The sequence below is a fragment of the Narcine bancroftii genome, chromosome 3 (genome assembly GCF_036971445.1).
Source record: "Narcine bancroftii isolate sNarBan1 chromosome 3, sNarBan1.hap1, whole genome shotgun sequence".
In the NCBI taxonomy this organism is placed as follows: Eukaryota; Metazoa; Chordata; class Chondrichthyes; order Torpediniformes; family Narcinidae; genus Narcine; species Narcine bancroftii.
In genome coordinates, this window is record NC_091471.1 from 280220545 (window position 1) to 280239629 (window position 19085).

The 19085-nt window shown below is 41.4% G+C and overlaps 1 protein-coding gene across 4 annotated transcripts in view; it reads left to right on the top strand.

Annotated features, from left to right (window-relative positions):
* The window catches only part of mad1l1 (mitotic arrest deficient 1 like 1), a 1066498-nt gene that overhangs the window by 954720 nt on the left and 92693 nt on the right, over positions 1-19085 (top strand). For 2 of the 4 annotated variants that reach the window (XM_069928299.1, XM_069928301.1), the window contains one exon: positions 3016-3136. The exons of 1 other annotated variant lie outside the window; for it this stretch is intronic. In XM_069928299.1, coding sequence (XP_069784400.1) covers positions 3016-3050 — 35 coding nt within the window. In that variant the 3' untranslated portion in view covers positions 3051-3136. Of the gene's footprint in view, positions 1-3015; positions 3511-19085 lie in introns of those variants that run through there. One more of the 4 variants, XM_069928297.1, reaches the window with a different exon arrangement.

A 19085-nucleotide genomic window follows, 5' to 3' on the forward strand; every position in this document is an offset into this window, starting at 1 on the left:
TTGTTTTATTTTAACTCTTTCAAATCTGACTGATAATGAGATTTTATTTTAGCAGCTCTATTTAGCACCGAATTTCATGGCTTGTTCATGATAATAAATTCTGATTCTGATATTATTGCAATTAATTGCTGCTGTGGTTATGTTCCCTTTCTCAGTCCAAACTAAAGAAATAAAGTTTGTATGTGCTGAGTGGAAAGAAGATACAATTCAAATATTTTTTGAAGAATTAAAGTCTTCGCTTTTTTAACTTTTTATTCTTAAAAATAATTTTCATTTAAAAAGAAAGCCAGGATGGGTGTTAGAATTCAGCTATTCCTTGAAGTATCACAAGCCTCAGAATTTTTTCAGCTTGTTCCATTCCCCCAGCACACAGCTGGGTGGCATCATTTGCTGAAGAGAGGCTTTACATGTGCATTACAAAGGTGTTCTGGAGAAACTCAGCAGGTCATGCAGCATTCATAGGGAGTAAATGTAACCAGGGTTTTGAGTCTGAGCCCTTCATCAGAAGTAAGGATAAACGAGCAAGGTGCCTGAATAAAAAAGGTGGGCGGAGAGTGGAGGAGAAGGAGGAGCAGGCAGAAGGGGAAGAGGAAGGATCACAAGCTAACTGGTAGAAGTCATAGGTGGATACAGGTGGGAAAGAGAGGTGAAAGACCACAATCTGTCTGGGTTGGCAACAGAATATCGAGGACCTCCACAAGGAGCACTGGCATACCTCAGGGCTTAGCTCACTCCCATTCACACTACTGATCCAAGCTTGCATCGCCAGGTCCAGCTCCAACAGAGCTGTAGTCTGCAGATGACACAACAGTATTCGGCCTCATCAGCAACACTATTTGAATTTAAAAAGACAATAAATATATCAGACAGATAATACAGTAATCATAAAAGTGAATTGCCTTCATACACACAGTCCTTTGGAGACGTCAGAGCAGAGTCACGAGGGGAAGATCAAGAGCCTGATAGCTGTTGGAAGGAGACTGTCCTTGAACCTTGAGGTCTTCAGGCTTCTATACCTTCTGCTCGAAGGTAGCAGTGATAAGAGGTTGTGACCAGGGCGATAAAGTTCTTTATGATGTTGGCTATCTTGATGAGAGAAACGTCATCAAAGACGGTTGGATGGGAGGTCAGAGCATGATGGGCCTGGCTATATTTGCTGCCTTCTGTGTGCCTGAGCTCTTGAATTTCTTAACTTGACTCTGATGCCAACAGTCAGTATACTTTCCACAGTGAAATTTCACAGAATATACGGCATATCCATGGTGAAAATTCTCATGGTAAAAATGTTGGTATTGCTTAGGGAGTTCCAGGATAGTGAAGAATCAAGATATATTTCCAAGTCAGGATGGTGGTGAACTTGGAAGGTTGCTATTTCCCTGATGTTGCTCAATTCATTCAGGTGGTAGATGTCAAGGGCCTTATAGATAATACAGACGAAGCCTTTGCAAAGCCAGTGCAAATTTTTGTTGTCTTCATTTATTGCAATAATTTCAACAATTCAAATAAACTTGCAAGCTTCTGTCTGAAATAACATTAACAGAGTTGAATCTTCAGAGAGGGAAATATTAAGCTGACGACTTATTGTAAGACATGGGTGATATCTTCTTATCGTACAGAGATTCACCCAGATAAAGTCATTGACCCCACAGTGATGGGGTTGTATTTTATATTCAGGCTGCATTGTCAACACTTTTGTGTAAACAACCAAAGGAAGGACTTAATGGCCATAGTAATCAGGGTTTGACGGAGGATATGGAATGTGGCACGTGATGTCAATGCTAAAGACAATTCGTACCTGGATGTATGTCCTGAATTGCAGAAGATCTGCATTGCAAAAGCTCATAAGGTATTTAAATGCTGTATTGATGCTTAAAATCTGTGCTTGATATGACTTTAATTACAGTCATTCAGAATAAGTAGCTGCAATTTGGAAGAAGAAATATGCATTTAATTTCTAAACTGCCATCTAATTGAGATGACCTTTATTGCACAAATATTTAAATTAAAAATCTTATTTTTTATTGACATTTCGGTTGATGAAAGAATTATCTTCCATCTGTGTAGTTTCTCTATTGCATTTGTAAGAAAGAAAGAATTGATGTTAAAAGACCCAGAAATGTTCTGCATTTGACGTAAGTGTAGAACTGTGGGAGTGCTGAGCTCCTGCCTCAGGTTTTTGGTCTCCGTACACCCTGGGCTGATCAGTCCTCTTGGGTGCATGAATGCATCCCAGCATATTATTTAAAAGGTGAGAGCACTGATAGATTTTAACTTTCTGTCATTTTTCACGTTTCCTTATGTCAGTGACGGAGGCCATTCTGTGCTGATTTGCAGAGAAGTCTTTTAAAGTGGAAAAAAAAAGTGAATGTAAAGGCGGATATTCTCCACCTTTCCATCAAATCACCTACCCTTTATAAAAAATACTGACGGTGGATGCTGGAAGCAGATCCATCCAGGGGGGATAGTCTCACAGGTGAAACGAGTCACTCCACCCCACTCCATAAGGGCAATGGTGCTGAATGCAGCTGCTTAAGGGTGGGCTGATGTCATCAGCCCTTGACCCAGGAGCCACCACCAGGGCTCCCACGGTGATTGGTGTGGGGTTAGGGCTCCCTCTGTACCCGGAATGTTCTCTTCCCGCTCCCTCTCTGTCCCTCGCTCCTTCATAAGGCCGCCGAGACCGAGGAGCAGGAGGGCAGCAAGGAGCCGGAGAGAGCGGGAATGGGCAGGGAAGGTGAAGGGGAGTGGAGGGACTCAGGCCTGAAGATCGTGGAAGCCCAGTGGGGTCAGAGAGTCTGAACCTGTTGAGGCCAGAGGGCAAAGGTGCTGAGCTCCATGGCCTGGGAGGAAAGAGGATAGGTACTGAGGAGTGGAGATGGAGAAGAAGAGCTGGGAGTCTGCGGGATGAAAGAGGGGAGCAAAGAGTCAGGCTCGGCATGCTGGAGGGGCAGCGCTGGGCAGAAGAACTGGAGGAAGGACCCTCAGGGTTGATAACCTCTTTTTGTTTTAATTCAGGATCATTTCCCAGCTGCGTGGTGGATTGTGGGTAATGAAGAAGGCCATTGCTTGGCGAGTATGTTAGACTTCAAGGCAACAGGTGGTGCTACTGCACTGCTCACCCTGCGTCCCTCAGCTCTGGAGGACGGCTCCTATCGCCACTGTCCACAAAAGCAACATTGGAGCTGCCTTACAGCCCGTCTCCATAAAAAGATACGTCCGCCTCTCTCCGCCCCCTTCCCCACCTGTGGAGCCAGCCTCAATGCAGCATTGCTCCATAAAAAACACCTAAATTCCCCCCCACTGATTTACCTTGTAATTTATTCTTATCACAATTCTACCACCCGCCAAAACTTGGTGGAATTTATCGTTCCAATTATCTTATCCACCAATGTGGGAGGGACCGGATGTAGGGGACCCCACACGGTGGCCACATTGAACTTCTCCGTGAAGCAACTAAAACAAAATAAAAATATCAGTTTTGCATATGAGCTTATCTGTTGATGTTTATTGGTAAATGTTCAGAAATTCAATAAAGGAAATCCATCCCATTTCACAAAACAACATAGTTTGTAGTTTTGAGAGATTTGTCAGAGGCAGCGAGAGATCCGAAAAGGCCGAAAAGGTTTCTCTTTCATGTAAGTTGTGATTTGTTTTTCATTTACCAAGTTGTGCTCAATTTTGAATAAAATCACAACCCTTGGTGGAGAAAGTGCCTGCGTGCAACAAGGCAGTTGGAAGAAAATGACATTGTTGGGAGTATAATTGAGAGGGTACTGTATTGACAGCGATCACGAGGGTTGCCTCCTTTATTAGCGAGGCTGCATCTCTGACCGTTTACTGCCACCTTGAATTAACAATGACAGGCGGGGGGGTGGTTTACGGGTCTGACCTTTTCGATGGAAGGAGTTGGAAGACCAGGCACTTGTGGAAATCGGTGTAGAAATAATGGGTCTTTACTAATCTGCTGTTTACTGGAGGAGAGGTTGCGAAAAAAAAAATTGGTTTACTGAATGCAAACGTAGTGAAATGATGTCTCCGTCTGTGCTTTGGATGCCAACAGACAATGCACGTGCAGCTCAGGTGCGACTCGATTATGTGCTCATCCTGTTGATACCAGATGGCATTTCCCATGTGTGTGATTAATCTCACTATAATACTAATCTATATCACCTGCTTTCCCTCTGCTGTTGTGTCGCTGTTACAGAGACCACGTTGATGTCAACACACCCTTTCTCCTTTTACTAGACAGCTGAGGAGAGGCAAAATGAAGGCAGGAATTGTGACAGGGAGCATATGGGTTGAGTATGGATCAAAAAACACTACAACAACAAATTTTAAATTTAGACTGTACTTATTTAATACATTTCTGGTCGGAAGGTACTTTCGGCTGCTGTCCAACTTCCACCAGAAATGCATCAACTACAATTAATCTGGGATGTCCCAAGATGGTACAAGATTTCTTTTTTTTTAAAATGTTTAGACCAGTGGTTCTCAACCTTTTTCTTCCCACTCACATACCACTTTAAATGATCCCTAGGCCATCGATGCTTTGTCATTAGTAAGTGATTGCTTCAGGTGGTATGTGAGTGGGAAGGAAAGGTTGAGAACCACTGTGACAGAGTTGCGCTAACTGCTACACTAACCCCTGATGTTAAAAGTTAACAGATAGTAAAAGTTTTTATGATTATTTCATGGAAAAGGATGGCTAAAGTAAGCGTAGGACCTTCGAAAGATGAGCATGGCCGAGGCCTTGAAGGACTCCTTCATGCCGATCTTCAAGGTGGAAGAATCCTCTATCATGGAGCCCAACATTTGCCAAAGATTGATGCTAAGGATGTGAGGACCTCGATGCCTTCACGATCACTAAAGAGGTAGTGCTGAGTAAACGAGTGGCTCTAAAGGTAGTCAAGTCCCCTGGACCTGATGGAATGCATCCCAGGGTTTGAAAGAAATGGTGGAAGTTATGGAACACATGTTTGTGATAATTTACCAATTTTTTCTGAACTCTGGGCAGGTCCCATTGGATTGGAAAACAGCAAATGTCTAGCTAGAGTTTTAAAAAAAGGATGCAGGCAAAAGGCAGGAAACTACAAGCCAGTTGGCTTAATGTATGCAGTTCGAAAAATGTTTGAAGGTGTCATGAAAGAAAAAAATCACGAGACATCAGGATAGAAATTGCTCCTGGATTAATGAAGGGAAGGTCGTGTATGATGCATTCACTTAAGGTCTTTGGGATATAGTGAGCACAGTGGATTGATGGCTGTTGTATGCTTAGAGGTCCAGAGGTGTTCAGTAAGGTGCTGCATAAAATAAGGAATGATGGTGTTAGGAGTAATATATTAATGTGGATGGATGATTGATTAACTAAAAGAAGACAGAAAGATGGGAAAAACATGTGTGTCTCTGGTTGGGAATCAGTGGTGAGCGGAATGCTGCCTGCAGGGGATGCAGAGATTCTCTGGTGAGATATTGATAGGTTAAGTGGGTGGGCAATAGTCTGGCAGATGGTGGTAAATATGAGGTCATGCAATTTGTAAGAAATAAAATAGTAGATCAGATTATTATTTAACCAGTGAAAGGTGGAAGGTTGCAGCACGCTCACACAAAAATGCTGGAGAACATAGCAAGTCATGTATCTTTATGTAGCAAAGATAAAGAGACAACCAAATTGTAGGCGCTATGCCCTTCATCAAGGTATGAGCAAAAGGCAGACAGGTGCTTGAATAAAATGGTGTGGTGGGGAAAGGGAAGGAGCACTGTTCCACAGGTAAGAGGCCATAGGTGGGCACAAGAGAAGTGATCGGCGAGGGGATAGCTCTCTGAATGCAGAGGGAAGGGGATGGAGAGCAAGGAGACAAGGGATGGGGAAGAGATGGAGACATCTGTTGGATGCTGCTCCTCCTTGGTTTGCCAGTGAATGAGGCCATGAACAGACATGTCGTCATGGGAGTGGGTATTGCGGAGTTGAAATGGATTGCAGCCTGCTGCTGTGCAGAGCGATTTGGGAGTGCTTGTGCATGAATCACAAAAGGTTGGTTTGCAGGCTATCAAGAAGGTGAATGGAGCGTTGGCCTCCGTTGCTAGAGGGATTGAACTTAAGAGGTGGGGGGGGGGGTTCTGCTGCAACTGTACAAGGTCCTGGTGAGGCCGCACCTGGGGAACTGCATGCGGTTCTAATCTCCTTACTTGAGGAAAGGACATACTGGTGTTGGAGGTGGTGGAGAGGAGGTTCACTAGGCTGATTCCAGAAATGAGAGGGTCAGCCTTTGGGGAGAGCTTGAGTTGCCTGAGAGGGAATACAATAGAAACATATAAAATTATGGAAGATATAGAAAAGATAAAGACAGGAAGTTGTTTCCACTGGTCGGTGAGACTAGAAGTAGGGGACATAGGCTCAGGATTAGGGCAAGTAGATTTAAGTCAGAGATGAGGAGAAACTGCTATTGCTAGAGGGTCATGAATCTATGGGATTTCTGCTCAAGAAAGCAGTAGAGGCTGCCTCATTTAATGTATTTAAGACTCAATTGGATATGTTTTTGCACAGCAGGGGAATTAAGGGGTGAATAGAAAAGACAAATAGTTGGAGCTGAGATCACCCATTACCTTAATAAATGGCGGAACAGGCTCGACAGGCCTGATGGTCGTCTCCTGCTCTTGTTTCCAATGTTATGAAATCAGTTTCAGTCTTAAAACATATGCCAGGAAGAGAGATGGTAACCACAGAGAAAAACATTGATTGGCTAGAAACTTTCCCAATATTTATTTGGACAAAATCTTTGCTCATCCAATAAAATCAGATGAGGCTGTTTGATGATTTAGAGACAGAAAGGATCCGGTCAGCACTTGGAATTCGTGGGATGATTCTGAATTGTGTGGCTGAAGATGGGGTTTGAGATGGGAAATGTAGACAAGAACTAGCTATGAATCATTGGGTAACTCCGGAGGTAGTGGTGTGGGATTGGATAGGGAGGCACATGGCAAATGAATGACTGGGTGGCAAAAGAAGATGATCATAGCATCAACCACTGCAGACAGGTCAAGAAGGGCTAATGTAGGAACATAAAAATGCATCCAAATGGTTATTTTCCTGTCTTTTTGGGTAAACAGATGATCATAATTGCAAGATAAGGTTGCCCTTGGGATTTCTAGCTTCTGGCTATTCCTATTCACGTTGGCTGCCCCCGCCCCAAAGTCCTGCACCGGCCACCCCTGCCCCGACGTCCCAGGCTGGGGGGCAGGGGCTGCGGGGAGGTGGGCTGTTGGGGAGGGTGGCCTGTCAGGCAGCAGGGAGGGGGCTGTCAGACAGCGGGGAGGGCTGTCAGGTGCAAGGAGCAGGCGCTGTCAGGCAGTGGGGAGGGGGCTGTCGGGTGTGGGGAGGGGGGCTGTCGGGTGCGGGGAGAGGTCTGTCAGCCAGCGGAGAGGGGAGGGCTGTCAGGTGCAGGGAGTGGGGTCACCAGCTGATTGTTATCAGCCCGCCCCCGACCAGCCGCTTTTAGGCTGCTGCTTTCAGGTGCCTCGGGGGACTGCTTGGATGCGGAGATTATACCTCTCCAGGGAGGGTTGGTTGAGTACTCCTCAGGGCCGGGTTTTGCACTTTTGACCTTGGTTCTCCCGACAGCCGCATTCGGTTAGAATATGCGGCTTTACATCGGGGTATTCTGTCCACCTGAAAGCAACTCTAGTTACCTTGAGAGAGAGCAACCTCTTATCTTCTCTTGACTTGAAATGGTCATTATTTTACTTATCTAGATCTTCCACCTTTTTGTGACTCAATTGACATTTTCCAGCTACGAAAAGAGCCAAACCCCCGTGATTAGTGACTAAGCACATGAATCAAGGCTGCCTGTCACTGCCACAGATTGGCGAGTCTCCCCACTGAAGACAGCAAGAGAACTTGAATTTTAATGGCCTCCTTCATGACATCGGACCATCTCAAAATGCTTCATAGCCAATTAATTGCTTCTGGAAGTGCAGTCATTGAGATAATAGAATGCAACTTGAGGAACTTACCTGCCCAATATGTTACAAGAAGTAGAAACGCAACAGTGTCCTCCTTCTGTTTATAATTGTGGGTAATGTTGCAGCATTTTGTGACACACAAAAAAAAGGGAGTGAAGTTGCTATTCTTACAGTGGCCTCCACAGCGATCTTGAAACAATGACTATAATGTAGAAAATGCAGCAGCTGATTTGCATTGAGCTACAATGGGTTTATTCCCTGGCCAAGGACCTCAATTAGTGTTCTATCCATCTTCCTTCAGTATTATCAAAATAAAATTTCTACTTGGTTCTAAATCGTGGTTCATTCTGAACAAATTTGCCATTTTTTTCATCCTGCAAATCAATTGGAATTTAAGCTTTTATGGAGCCTTGGACCAGGAGTCGAATCCGGCGTTGCCTGTAAGGAGTTTGTCCGTTCTTCCCATGACCTGCATGGCTTTTCCCTAGGTGCTTCCATTTTCTTCCACCCTCTAAAAACGTACAGGGTTGGTAGGTGAATTGGGCGTAATCGGGCAGCGTGGCTTTCACTGGCCGGAAAGGCCTTCAACTGTATTATAAATGTTGTCAATTGTAAAAGTTGTCATATGCCATATCCGTGGAGTCGTTTGGGATATGTGTGCACTGTGGTTTCACTAGTTCGAGTAAACCTTGTGGAATCAAATTCAACAGAGGGGGTCGATACACCTGGGAGGAGAATTTGGCCATTCAGCACATCAAATCAACTCTGCTGGTGTATTTTTCCTCTCAACCCCATTCTTCTGCCTTCTCCCCATAACCTTTGACAACAATTTATCAATCTCAGCTTTAAACATACAATGCCTCCACAGTCCTCTGTGACAATGAGTTCCACAGATTCTCCCTCTCGCTGGCTGAAGAAAATTCTCCTAATTTTTACTTTAAAAGAACATTTTTTTTAAATTCTAAAGCTATGCCCTCTGGTCCTAGACTCTCCCACCACAAGAAACATCCTTTCCTTGTCTATTCTCTCCAGTCCTTTCAATATTCAGTGTGATCACCCCTCATCCTTCTAAACTCCAGTGAGTGCAAGCTCAGAGCCATCAAACGTTCCTCATATATTAACCCTCTCGTCCACAGAATGATTCATGAGGACCTCATTTGGTCCTTCTCCCACGTCAGCAGATCCTTCCTTAGATATGGGGCCTAAAACTGCTCAGGATACAATGCTTTATAAATCTCAGCATTAGATCCTTGCTTTAAAATTCTAGTCCCCTCGAAATGAATGTAAGCATTGAATTTGGCTTCCTTACTACCAACTCAACCTACAAGTTCATCTTTAGGGAATCCTTCAACCCTTCAATCTCCACTTTCTGAACTCTCTCTCCATTGAGAAAATAGTCTATGCCTTTATTCCTTCGACAGAAGTTCATGACCATACACTTCCCTACGCTGTATTCCATTGCCTTGCCCATTCTCCTAACTTGTCTCAGTTTCTCTGCAGACTCCCTGCTTCCTCAGCACTGCCTGCCCCTCCACCTACAGTATCTGAAAACTTGGCAACCCAGTTGGGCATCACGACTTGCATAGCGGTTCACGCTACGCTGTTACAGCGCCAGCAGTCGGGACCGGGGTGTGAACCCCACGCTGTCTGGAAGGAGTTTGTACCTTCTCCTCATGTCTGCATGTTTCCTCTGGGGACTCAAAACTTACCAGACTTGTAGGTCAATTGGGTGTAATTGGGGCAGCACAGGTTCGTGGGCTGAAAGGGCCCGTTACCATACTGTATGTCTAAAGCCATCAGTTCTGTCATCCAAGTCATTCACATATAAAATGAAACATAGAAGGCCCAACACCACTAGTGGAACACCACTAGTCACCGGCAGCCAGCCAGAAAAGGCCCGCATAATTCCCACACTTTGTCTTCTGCCAGTCAACTAATCTTCTATCCAGACTAGTGCCTTTCCGTTAATAGCAGCCTCGTATGTGGCACCTTGTCAAAGGCCTTCTGAAAATCCAAGTAAACCCTATCCATTGACTCTCCTTTGTCTGCCCTGCTCACTGCTTTCTCAAAAGAACTTGACAAATTTGTTCAGCAAGATATCTTCTGAAGGAAACCATGCTGGCCAGCCTATTTTATCTTATGCTTTCAAGTACCCCGACACCTCATCCTTAATAACAGACTTCGAATCTTGGCAACCACTGAAGTTAGGCTATTTGCTCAATAATTTCTTACCTTTTGTCTCTCTTAAAGAGTTGAGCGACATTTCCATACCTCTGGAACCATTGCAAATTGAGTTATTCCTGAAAGATCACTACTAATGAGTTCAAAATCTCTTCCGGTACCTTTCAGAACCCTGGGGTATAGTCCGTCCGGTCCGGATGACTTTTCCCACTTACAGTCCCTTCAGCTTCCTGAGCACCTTCTCCTCAGTAACCCTCACTTCTGCCACCACCCCTCCTCCCTCTCCCCACCACGACTCTCTTGAATTTCTGCCACATCGCTCGTGTCTTGCCACCACTGCTCCATTGTCACCTTCCAATGAGGATTGGCCATCTCCTCTCTCATGCCTCCATAGTTAACTGTGAAAGAGTCCCTCAGATTTGAAGCCAAGCACAGGGAACTTAAATGTACTAGGTGCCACTTATCCCGATAAATTGAGCAGTGGCTATTCTCCAAATGGTTGCTAAGCAGGTTTGAAACCAGGAGTCCTTCAGCAACATGGTGAAGGCTTCTTTAAAATTTTAGAAATCAGACCTTTGCTTTTCTTGACTGATCCTTTGACCTCTTGGTCACTGAACTCCCAAAATGCCTCAAATTTAAATGAAGCATAGAATGCAGTCTATCAACTGCAATAATCAGGATTGTTACACTCATTTCATTCTCCTCTTTTTTTTTAAATTTTTTTTATTTTTCACACCATAAATCACAATAGCCATGATATACACTTTTTCTTTTCCACACATTTACAGTGACTTTTTCTCCCTCCCCCCTCCCTCCTCCCAAGCCACCCCCCCACCCCCCCCCCCCCCTCATCCATTTTAGGTATACAATCTAGGTTGCATTAATTCAGTTAGACAATGTTGTCATTCAACAGAAATACACCAGAAATTCTACTGAGTCCATTCTTTTCTTTTCTTCTCCTTCCATCAACTTAGGTAATGTTTGTTCCCGGTAGGTTTTCGCTATTGTATTTAATGTAAGGCTCCCATACTTGTTCGAATATTTCAATATTATTTCTTAAACTATATGTTATTTTTTCTAATGGAATACATTTATTCATTTCTATATACCATTGTTGTATTTTCAAATTATCTTCCAATTTCCAGGTTGACATAATACATTTTTTTGCTACGGCTAGGGCTATCTTGACAAATCTTTTTTGTGCATCTTCCAAGTCAATTCCAAATTCTTTATTTTTTATGTTACTTAGGAGAAAGATCTCTGGATTCTTTGGTATATTGTTTTCTGTTATTTTATTTAATATCTGATTGAGATCATCCCAAAATTTTTCTACTCTCTCACATGTCCAGATTGCATGAATTGTTGTTCCCCTTTCTTTTTTACATCGAAAACATCTATCAGATACTGTTGGGTCCCATTTATTTAACTTTTGCGGTGTAATGTTTAGTCTGTGTAACCAATTATATTGTATCATACGCAGCCTCGTATTTATTGTATTTCTCATCGTTCCAGAGCATAACTTCTCCCATGTTTCCTTTTTTATCTTTATATTTAAATCTTGTTCCCATTTTTGTTTAGTTTTACCATTTGTTTCCTCATTCTCCTTTTCTTGCAGTTTAATATACATATTTTTTATAAATCTTTTGATTAACATTGTATCTGTAATCACATATTCGAGGTTACTTCCCTCTGGTAAACTCAAGTTGTTTCCTAATTTATCTTTCAAGTAGGATCTCAGTTGGTAATATGCCAGCGCTGTATCTCCAGTTATATTGTACTTATCTCTCATTTGTTCAAAGGATAAGAATCTACTTCCTGAAAAACAATTTTCTATTCTTTTAATCCCTTTTTTTTCCCATTTTCTAAAGGCAAGGTTGTCTATTGTAAAAGGGAGTAGCTTATTTTGCGTCAATATTAGTTTTGGTATTTGGTAATTTATTTTATTTCTTTCTACATGAATCTTCTTCCATATATTGAGGAGATGGTGTAATACTGGAGAAGTTCTATGTTGTACCAATTTTTCGTCCCATTTATATAATATGTGTTCAGGTATCTTTTCCCCTATTTTATCTAATTCTAGTCTCGTCCAGTCTGGTTTTTCCCTTGTTTGATAAAAATCTGATAGGTACCTTAATTGTGCGGCTCTATAATAATTTTTGAAGTTTGGCAATTGTAAGCCTCCTTGTTTATACCATTCTGTTAATTTATCTAGTGCTATCCTCGGTTTCCCCCCTCTCCATAAAAATCTCCTTATTATTTTCTTTAACTCTTTGAAAAATTTTTCTGTCAGTTGTATTGGCAATGCCTGAAATAAGTATAGTATCCTTGGAAAAATGTTCATTTTAATACAGTTTATCCTTCCTATCAGTGTTAGTGGTAGCTCTTTCCAATGCTCTAAATCGTCCTGTAATTTTTTCATTAGTGGATTGTAATTGAGTTTATATAATTGGCCTAGATTTTTGTTTATTTGCACACCTAGGTATCTTATTGCCTGCGTTTGCCATCTGAATGGGGATTCCTCCTTAAATTTTGAGAAATCCGCGTTATTCATAGGCATTGCTTCACTTTTATTTACGTTTATCTTGTATCCCGACACTTCTCCATATTCCTTCAATTTCTTATATAGTTCTTTTATTGATAGTTCTGGTTCTGTTAAGTACACTATCACATCATCCGCAAACAGACTGATTTTATATTCCCTGTCTTTTATTTTTATTCCTTTTATATTATTATCTCTTCTTATCGATTCTGCTAGTGGTTCTATAGCTAGCGCAAACAATAATGGTGATAGTGGGCATCCCTGCTGCGTTGACCTGCTTAAGTTAAATTGCTTTGATACATGTCCATTTACTGTCACTTTCGCTAACGGTCCCTTATATAATGCTTTAATCCAATTAATATACTTCTCCGGTAAACTGAATTTTTGCAATACTTTGAACAAGTAATTCCATTCTACTCTGTCGAAGGCCTTCTGTGCGTCTAAAGCAACTGCTACTGCCGGTGCTTTATTTCCTTCTACTGCATGAATTAAGTTAATAAATTTACAAATATTGTCTGTTGTGCGTCTTTTTTTGATAAATCCAGTTTGGTCTAAATTTACCATTTTCGGTACCTGTTCTGCTAATCTGTTCGCTAATAGTTTAGCTATTATCTTATAATCTGTGTTTAGCAGAGATATTGGTCTATATGACGCTGGTGAGAGTGGATCTTTCCCTTGTTTTAGTATCACTGTAATTATTGCTGTTTTACATGAATCTGGTAAGTTTTGTGTCTCATCAATCTGGTTGATTACATCCAGGAGGGGCGGTATTATTAGATCTTTAAATGTTTTGTAGAATTCTATTGGGAGTCCATCCTCTCCTGGTGTCTTATTATTTGGTAAATTTTTTATTATCTCTTGTATTTCTACTGTTCCAAATGGTTCTGTTAATTTATTTTGTTCCTCTATTTGTAGTTTTGGTAGTTCAATTTTAGTCAAAAATTCATCTATTTTCCCTTCTTTCCCTTCGTTTTCGGTTCGGTATAATTGTTCATAGAATTCTCTGAAGTTTTCCTTAATTTCTTTTGGATTATATGTAATTTGTTTGTCTTTTTTCCTTGTTGCCAATACCATTTTCTTAGTTTGCTCTGTCTTAAGCTGCCATGCTAAGATTTTGTGTGTTTTTTCACCTAGTTCATAATATTTCTGTTTTGTCTTCATTATATTCTTCTCCACCTTATATGTTTGTAATGTTTCATATTTTATTTTTTTATCCGCCAATTCTCTTCTTTTGGTTGTATCTTCCTTTATTGCTAATTTTTTTTCTATGTTTATTATTTCCCTTTCCAACTGCTCTGTTTCCTGGTTATAGTCCTTCTTCATCTTGGTTGCATAACTTATTATTTGCCCTCTAATGAATGCTTTCATTGCGTCCCATAGTATAAACTTATCTTCCACTGATTCCGTATTTACTTCAAAGTACATTTTTAATTGTTTTTCAATAAATTCTCTAAAATCCTGTCTTTTAAGTAGCATGGGGTTTAATCTCCATCTATACATTCTTGGAGGGATGTCCTCTAGCTCTATTGCCAATAACAGGGGTGAGTGGTCCGATAATAGTCTAGCTTTATATTCCGTTTTCCTAACTCTCCCTTGAATGTGGGCTGATAACAGGAATAGGTCTATCCTTGAGTATGTTTTATGTCTAGTCGAGTAGTATGAGTATTCCTTTTCTTTTGGGTTTTGTTTCCTCCATATGTCCACAAGTTTCATTTCTTGCATTGATTTAATTATAAATTTGGTTACTTTGTTCTTCCTGTTAATTTTTTTCCCCGTTTTATCCATATTTGGATCCAAATTCAGATTGAAATCCCCTCCTATTAGTATGTTCCCTTGCGTATTAGCTACCTTCAAAAAGATATCTTGCATAAACTTTTGATCTTCTTCGTTAGGTGAATATATATTAAGTAGATTCCAAAGCTCTGAATATATCTGACATTTTATCATAACATATCTCCCTGCTGGATCTATTATTTCCTCTTCTATTTTAAATGGCACATTTTTGCTAATTAATATAGCCACTCCTCTTGCTTTTGAATTATACGATGCTGCTGTTACATGTCCTACCCAATCTCTCTTTAATTTCTTGTGCTCCAATTCAGTTAAGTGTGTTTCTTGGACAAATGCTATATCTATTTTTTCCTTTTTCAGTAAATTTAGTAGTTTCTTCCTTTTAATTTGGTTATGTATTCCATTAATATTTAGAGTCATATAGTTCAGCGTAGCCATTTTATATTTTGTTTATCTTCTCTTTCCGTTTTTCCATCATTACCTTTCCTCCTTTTCCATTTCTGTTTTCTTATTTTCAACTCTTTACCAGACAACATTCCTACAACATCCAACATTTTCCTTATTCTCCTATTTCTATCTTCTTTATCCCCAATCTCCCCTTCCCCTCCTGAGTTGCCCTTTATCCCTTGTCGGACAACCACATCTCCCCTCTCCATTTGGATTTGCGAATCCACTCGCAAGCGTCAACTGATTTTGCAGTGACCGCTCTTTTCCCCCACCCAGCCCCCCCCAGAAAAGATTTCGCTTTTTATATGTCACAAAGGTCACTCTTTTAATTCCCTCCTTATTCTCTCTATTCCATTACCTTCTCTTATTAATTCTTGTCTATACTCTCTATGTTTTCCTCTAATTACAGATACTTTCACATATGCCCATTGTCTCTATTCACTCTTATACCTCTTTACCCGCATACATATCAATCGTGGTCATTTTTACCCTCCTTACCCTTCTTCATCCCTCAGTCTATTTTTGTCTTTACCCACATACATATCAATCGTGATAATTTTTGCTCTCATTACCCGTCTTCATCCCTCAGTCTATTTTTGTAATTGTTCTGCAAATTTTCGTGCTTCTTCTGGATCCGAGAATAGTCTGTTTTGTTGTCCTGGAATAAATATTTTCAATACCGCAGGATGCTTCAGTGTAAATTTATATCCTTTCTTCCATAAAATCGCTTTTGCTGTATTGAACTCTTTTCTCTTCTTTAGGAGTTCAAAGCTTATATCTGGATAAATGAAGATTTTTTACCCTTTATACTCCAGTGGTTTGTTGCCCTCTCTTACTTTTTCCATTGTCTTCTCCAGTACCTTTTCTCTTGTAGTATATCTTAGGAATTTTACTACAATAGATCTTGGTTTTTGTTGTGGTTGTGGTTTAGGGGCCAATGCTCTATGTGCCCTTTCTATTTCCATTTCTTGCTGTAGTTCTGGACATCCTAGGGCCTTAGGGATCCATTCTTTTATAAACTCCCTCATATTCTTGCCTTCTTCATCTTCCTTAAGGCCCACTATCTTTATGTTATTTCTTCTGTTATAATTTTCCATTATATCTATTTTTTGGGCTAGTAATTCTTGTGTCTCTTTAGTTTTTTTATTAGATTCCTCCAATTTCTTTTTTAAGTCTTCTACCTCCATTTCTGCTGCTATTGCCCGTTCTTCCATCTTGTCCATTTTTTTCCCCATTTCTGTTAAGGTCATATCCATTTTATTTATTTTCTCTTCTGTGTTGTTTATTCTTCTTCTTAAATCATTGAATTCCTGTGTTTGCCATTCTTTAAATGACTCCATGTATCCTCTAACAAGAGCAAGTATATCCTTTACCTTGCCTTTCCCTTTATCTATTTCACTGTACTCTTCCTCTTCTTCTTCCTCTGGGTTGACCATCTGTTGTTTCTTTGCTGCCCTTTCCTCCTCTTCTTTCTTGTTTCCATTGTCTTCTGTGGTCTCTTCTTGCTGCAGGTGTTCTGCAGCTGTCGTTGCCGGCTGTGGAGATCGACTCCCCAGCTGGTCCCCCCTCCCGTCGGTGTGTTTTTTTGCATGCGCGGTTGCGCACTTTTACTCGGCTCTGTGAGCCATTGTTGTAGTTCTTTTTCTACCGACCTGAGGTAGTGGGGCCCTCTCTCCACAGCGGGCCTCTTCGGACAGGTAAGGCCTTCACCTTTTTCCTCCGTTGTCTTCTCTTCCTCTCTTCTTTCCGTTGATTTTGATTTTTCTCCTTTTGTCTCCATCTTCTTTCCACCTTTATACTCACTTTTCTTTAACTTGTATTTCTGTGCCTTTGTATTTTCTCTTGTTTTTCCCGACTTTTCTGGAGAGGGCTGGAGTTCACCGTCCGGCCACTACTCCATCACGTGACTCCTTTTTCATTCTCCTCTTATCTCCTTTTTTCCATATAATCTTCCCAGTCAACAAAGGTTAAAACTCAGAATGGCCTTGTGCAATGTCTTGTGGGAAGTTCTGTAAGTATCAGTTCACTAAGCCAGGCACCAATTCCAGACTCCAAACAAACATTTCTGATTATAGCTGGTGCAACATTGCGTTTAGGTCTGATCTCCTCATTACAGGGTGGATGTAGATATTTGGAAATGGTCCAGAGGAGATTTACCAGAATGTTGCCTTGATTGGAGAACACATCAAATGAAGCAAGAATGACAGAGCTCAGGCTTTTCTCTTCGGAGCGTCGAAGAGTGGTTCTGAGGGGCTTCAATAGGGTGGATGGCCAGCACCTTTGCCCCAGGAGGGCAGTTGCATACGCCAGAGGACATCGGTTTAAGGTGAGTGGAGGAAAGTTTAGCGGCGATGTCAGAGTGGTGGGTGCCTGGAATGCTTTGCTGGGGGTGGTGGTGGAGGCTAGTGCAATAGGGATATTCAAAAGACTTAGACAGGCACATGGATGTAAGAAACATAGAGGGTTATGAGTGTGAGATAGGGAGAATCTAGATTGTTGGGGAGTAGGTTTACATAATCATTGTGGCCTGAAGGGCCTGTATTGTGCTGTTCTGCCCATGTTCTAAGCTCATAGTACATGGTACGCGTGGTATTGTGTATTTATCCTGGAGTTTCCCAACAGACATGACTCTGGAGATTTCTGTGGTTAGCAGAAAGAAGTGATTGCTGGCCATTGACCTGCAAACTGAATTCAACTTTATCTAGCGTCGGTCCTCCCTGAAGGAAACTCTGGGAATTGGTGATAGGAATCCTTCCCAGTCAGGGAAGAATAAACCCTGCCCTACAGACAGCTAAAGCCACACATCTTAATGAAAGCCCATCTTTCAATGCTGCTGTCGATACTGGCATCCACCTGTGTCTGGAGAAGTGAGGAGGGGCAGCAGAAACAAAAATCTTGTTGTATTTGAAATCCAGTCTGCGCCACCCTGCACCGCAACCTTCAGCTCTTTGCCCAGGTAGCTTCACAGCTTGAGCTCTGCCAGGTTTGCAGTGGAACTTTGACATTTTGTGATTGTGGATTCATATCCAAACTCCACTGACACACTAACTAAATAATGTTTACAGCTACTGATCTCCATTCCTTCTCCATGGGTTTTCTGCCCATATGCTTGTGTTTGTATTTGCCGAGGATAAAGATGAGACATTGCCTCCATAATAATGTTTAGAGGCGATTGGATAGGGATGTGTTTGATCATGGTATAACATAGGGTATAAAGATAAAATTCTTTTGTTAACAGACATCCTAATTTTTGCTAGAGCAGGTATATAAATGTTTTGCGATAATTCACTGTTTATCAATCTCAAAGCCTGCGGGAAGAAGCCTGGCAGTCCTGATTTTGATGGTCCTATACCTCTTTCTTGATGCAGTAGGTCAAAAATTCTGCGTGTTGAATGGAAACAGTCCTCTATAATTCTTTGAGCCCTATTCAAGCAACAATGTCATCAATCAAGGAAAGGGAGACTCCAGTGATCTTCTTGGTCATTTTAATGATCCTCTGTATTGACTTCTGTTCTGATGCATTGCAGCTCCCCGTCCCCCACAATGTTGCAGCCAGACTAGATTCTGTCATTTGTACACCTGTAAAAGGTTGTCAAGATGGGGATGGTAGTTGTCAAGATGGGAGTAGTAACTTTCCCTCCTCAACCTCCTTAGGAAATATAAGCACTGCTGCACCTTCAATGTCTAATGAGGAGGTGGGGGTCCAGGATAGGTTTTCCTTTATATGCTCACCAAGGAACTGCGTGCTCTCCATGATGGAATCATTAATGTGCAATGGTAGTTTGCCCTCTCAACGAATATTCATGTTTTACATCGGAATGTGATGGATTCTCCCACTTCTTTCTTTACGTTTCACTTTTGACCATGCGTTGTCATTTTATTTTCAGGGTTATAAATAGTAATGACGAGTAGTTTCCCTGTAGTGAGCCATAAAACCTGATAGGAATTAATCATTTTTACACAAATACGTGCAGCACGAATCATCCCTGACCATTAATAATTTGGCAAGGTTTTTAGCAGCTAATATTTCAGATTTCAGATTTATTATGCAACCCTGAGATTCTTTTTTTTGCAGGTGAGGCCTCCAGCTCGAATTACACACTTCCGCCACTACCCTCTGTCTTTCATAAGTCAATTTCATATCCAAACTATCAGCTCACCATGCATC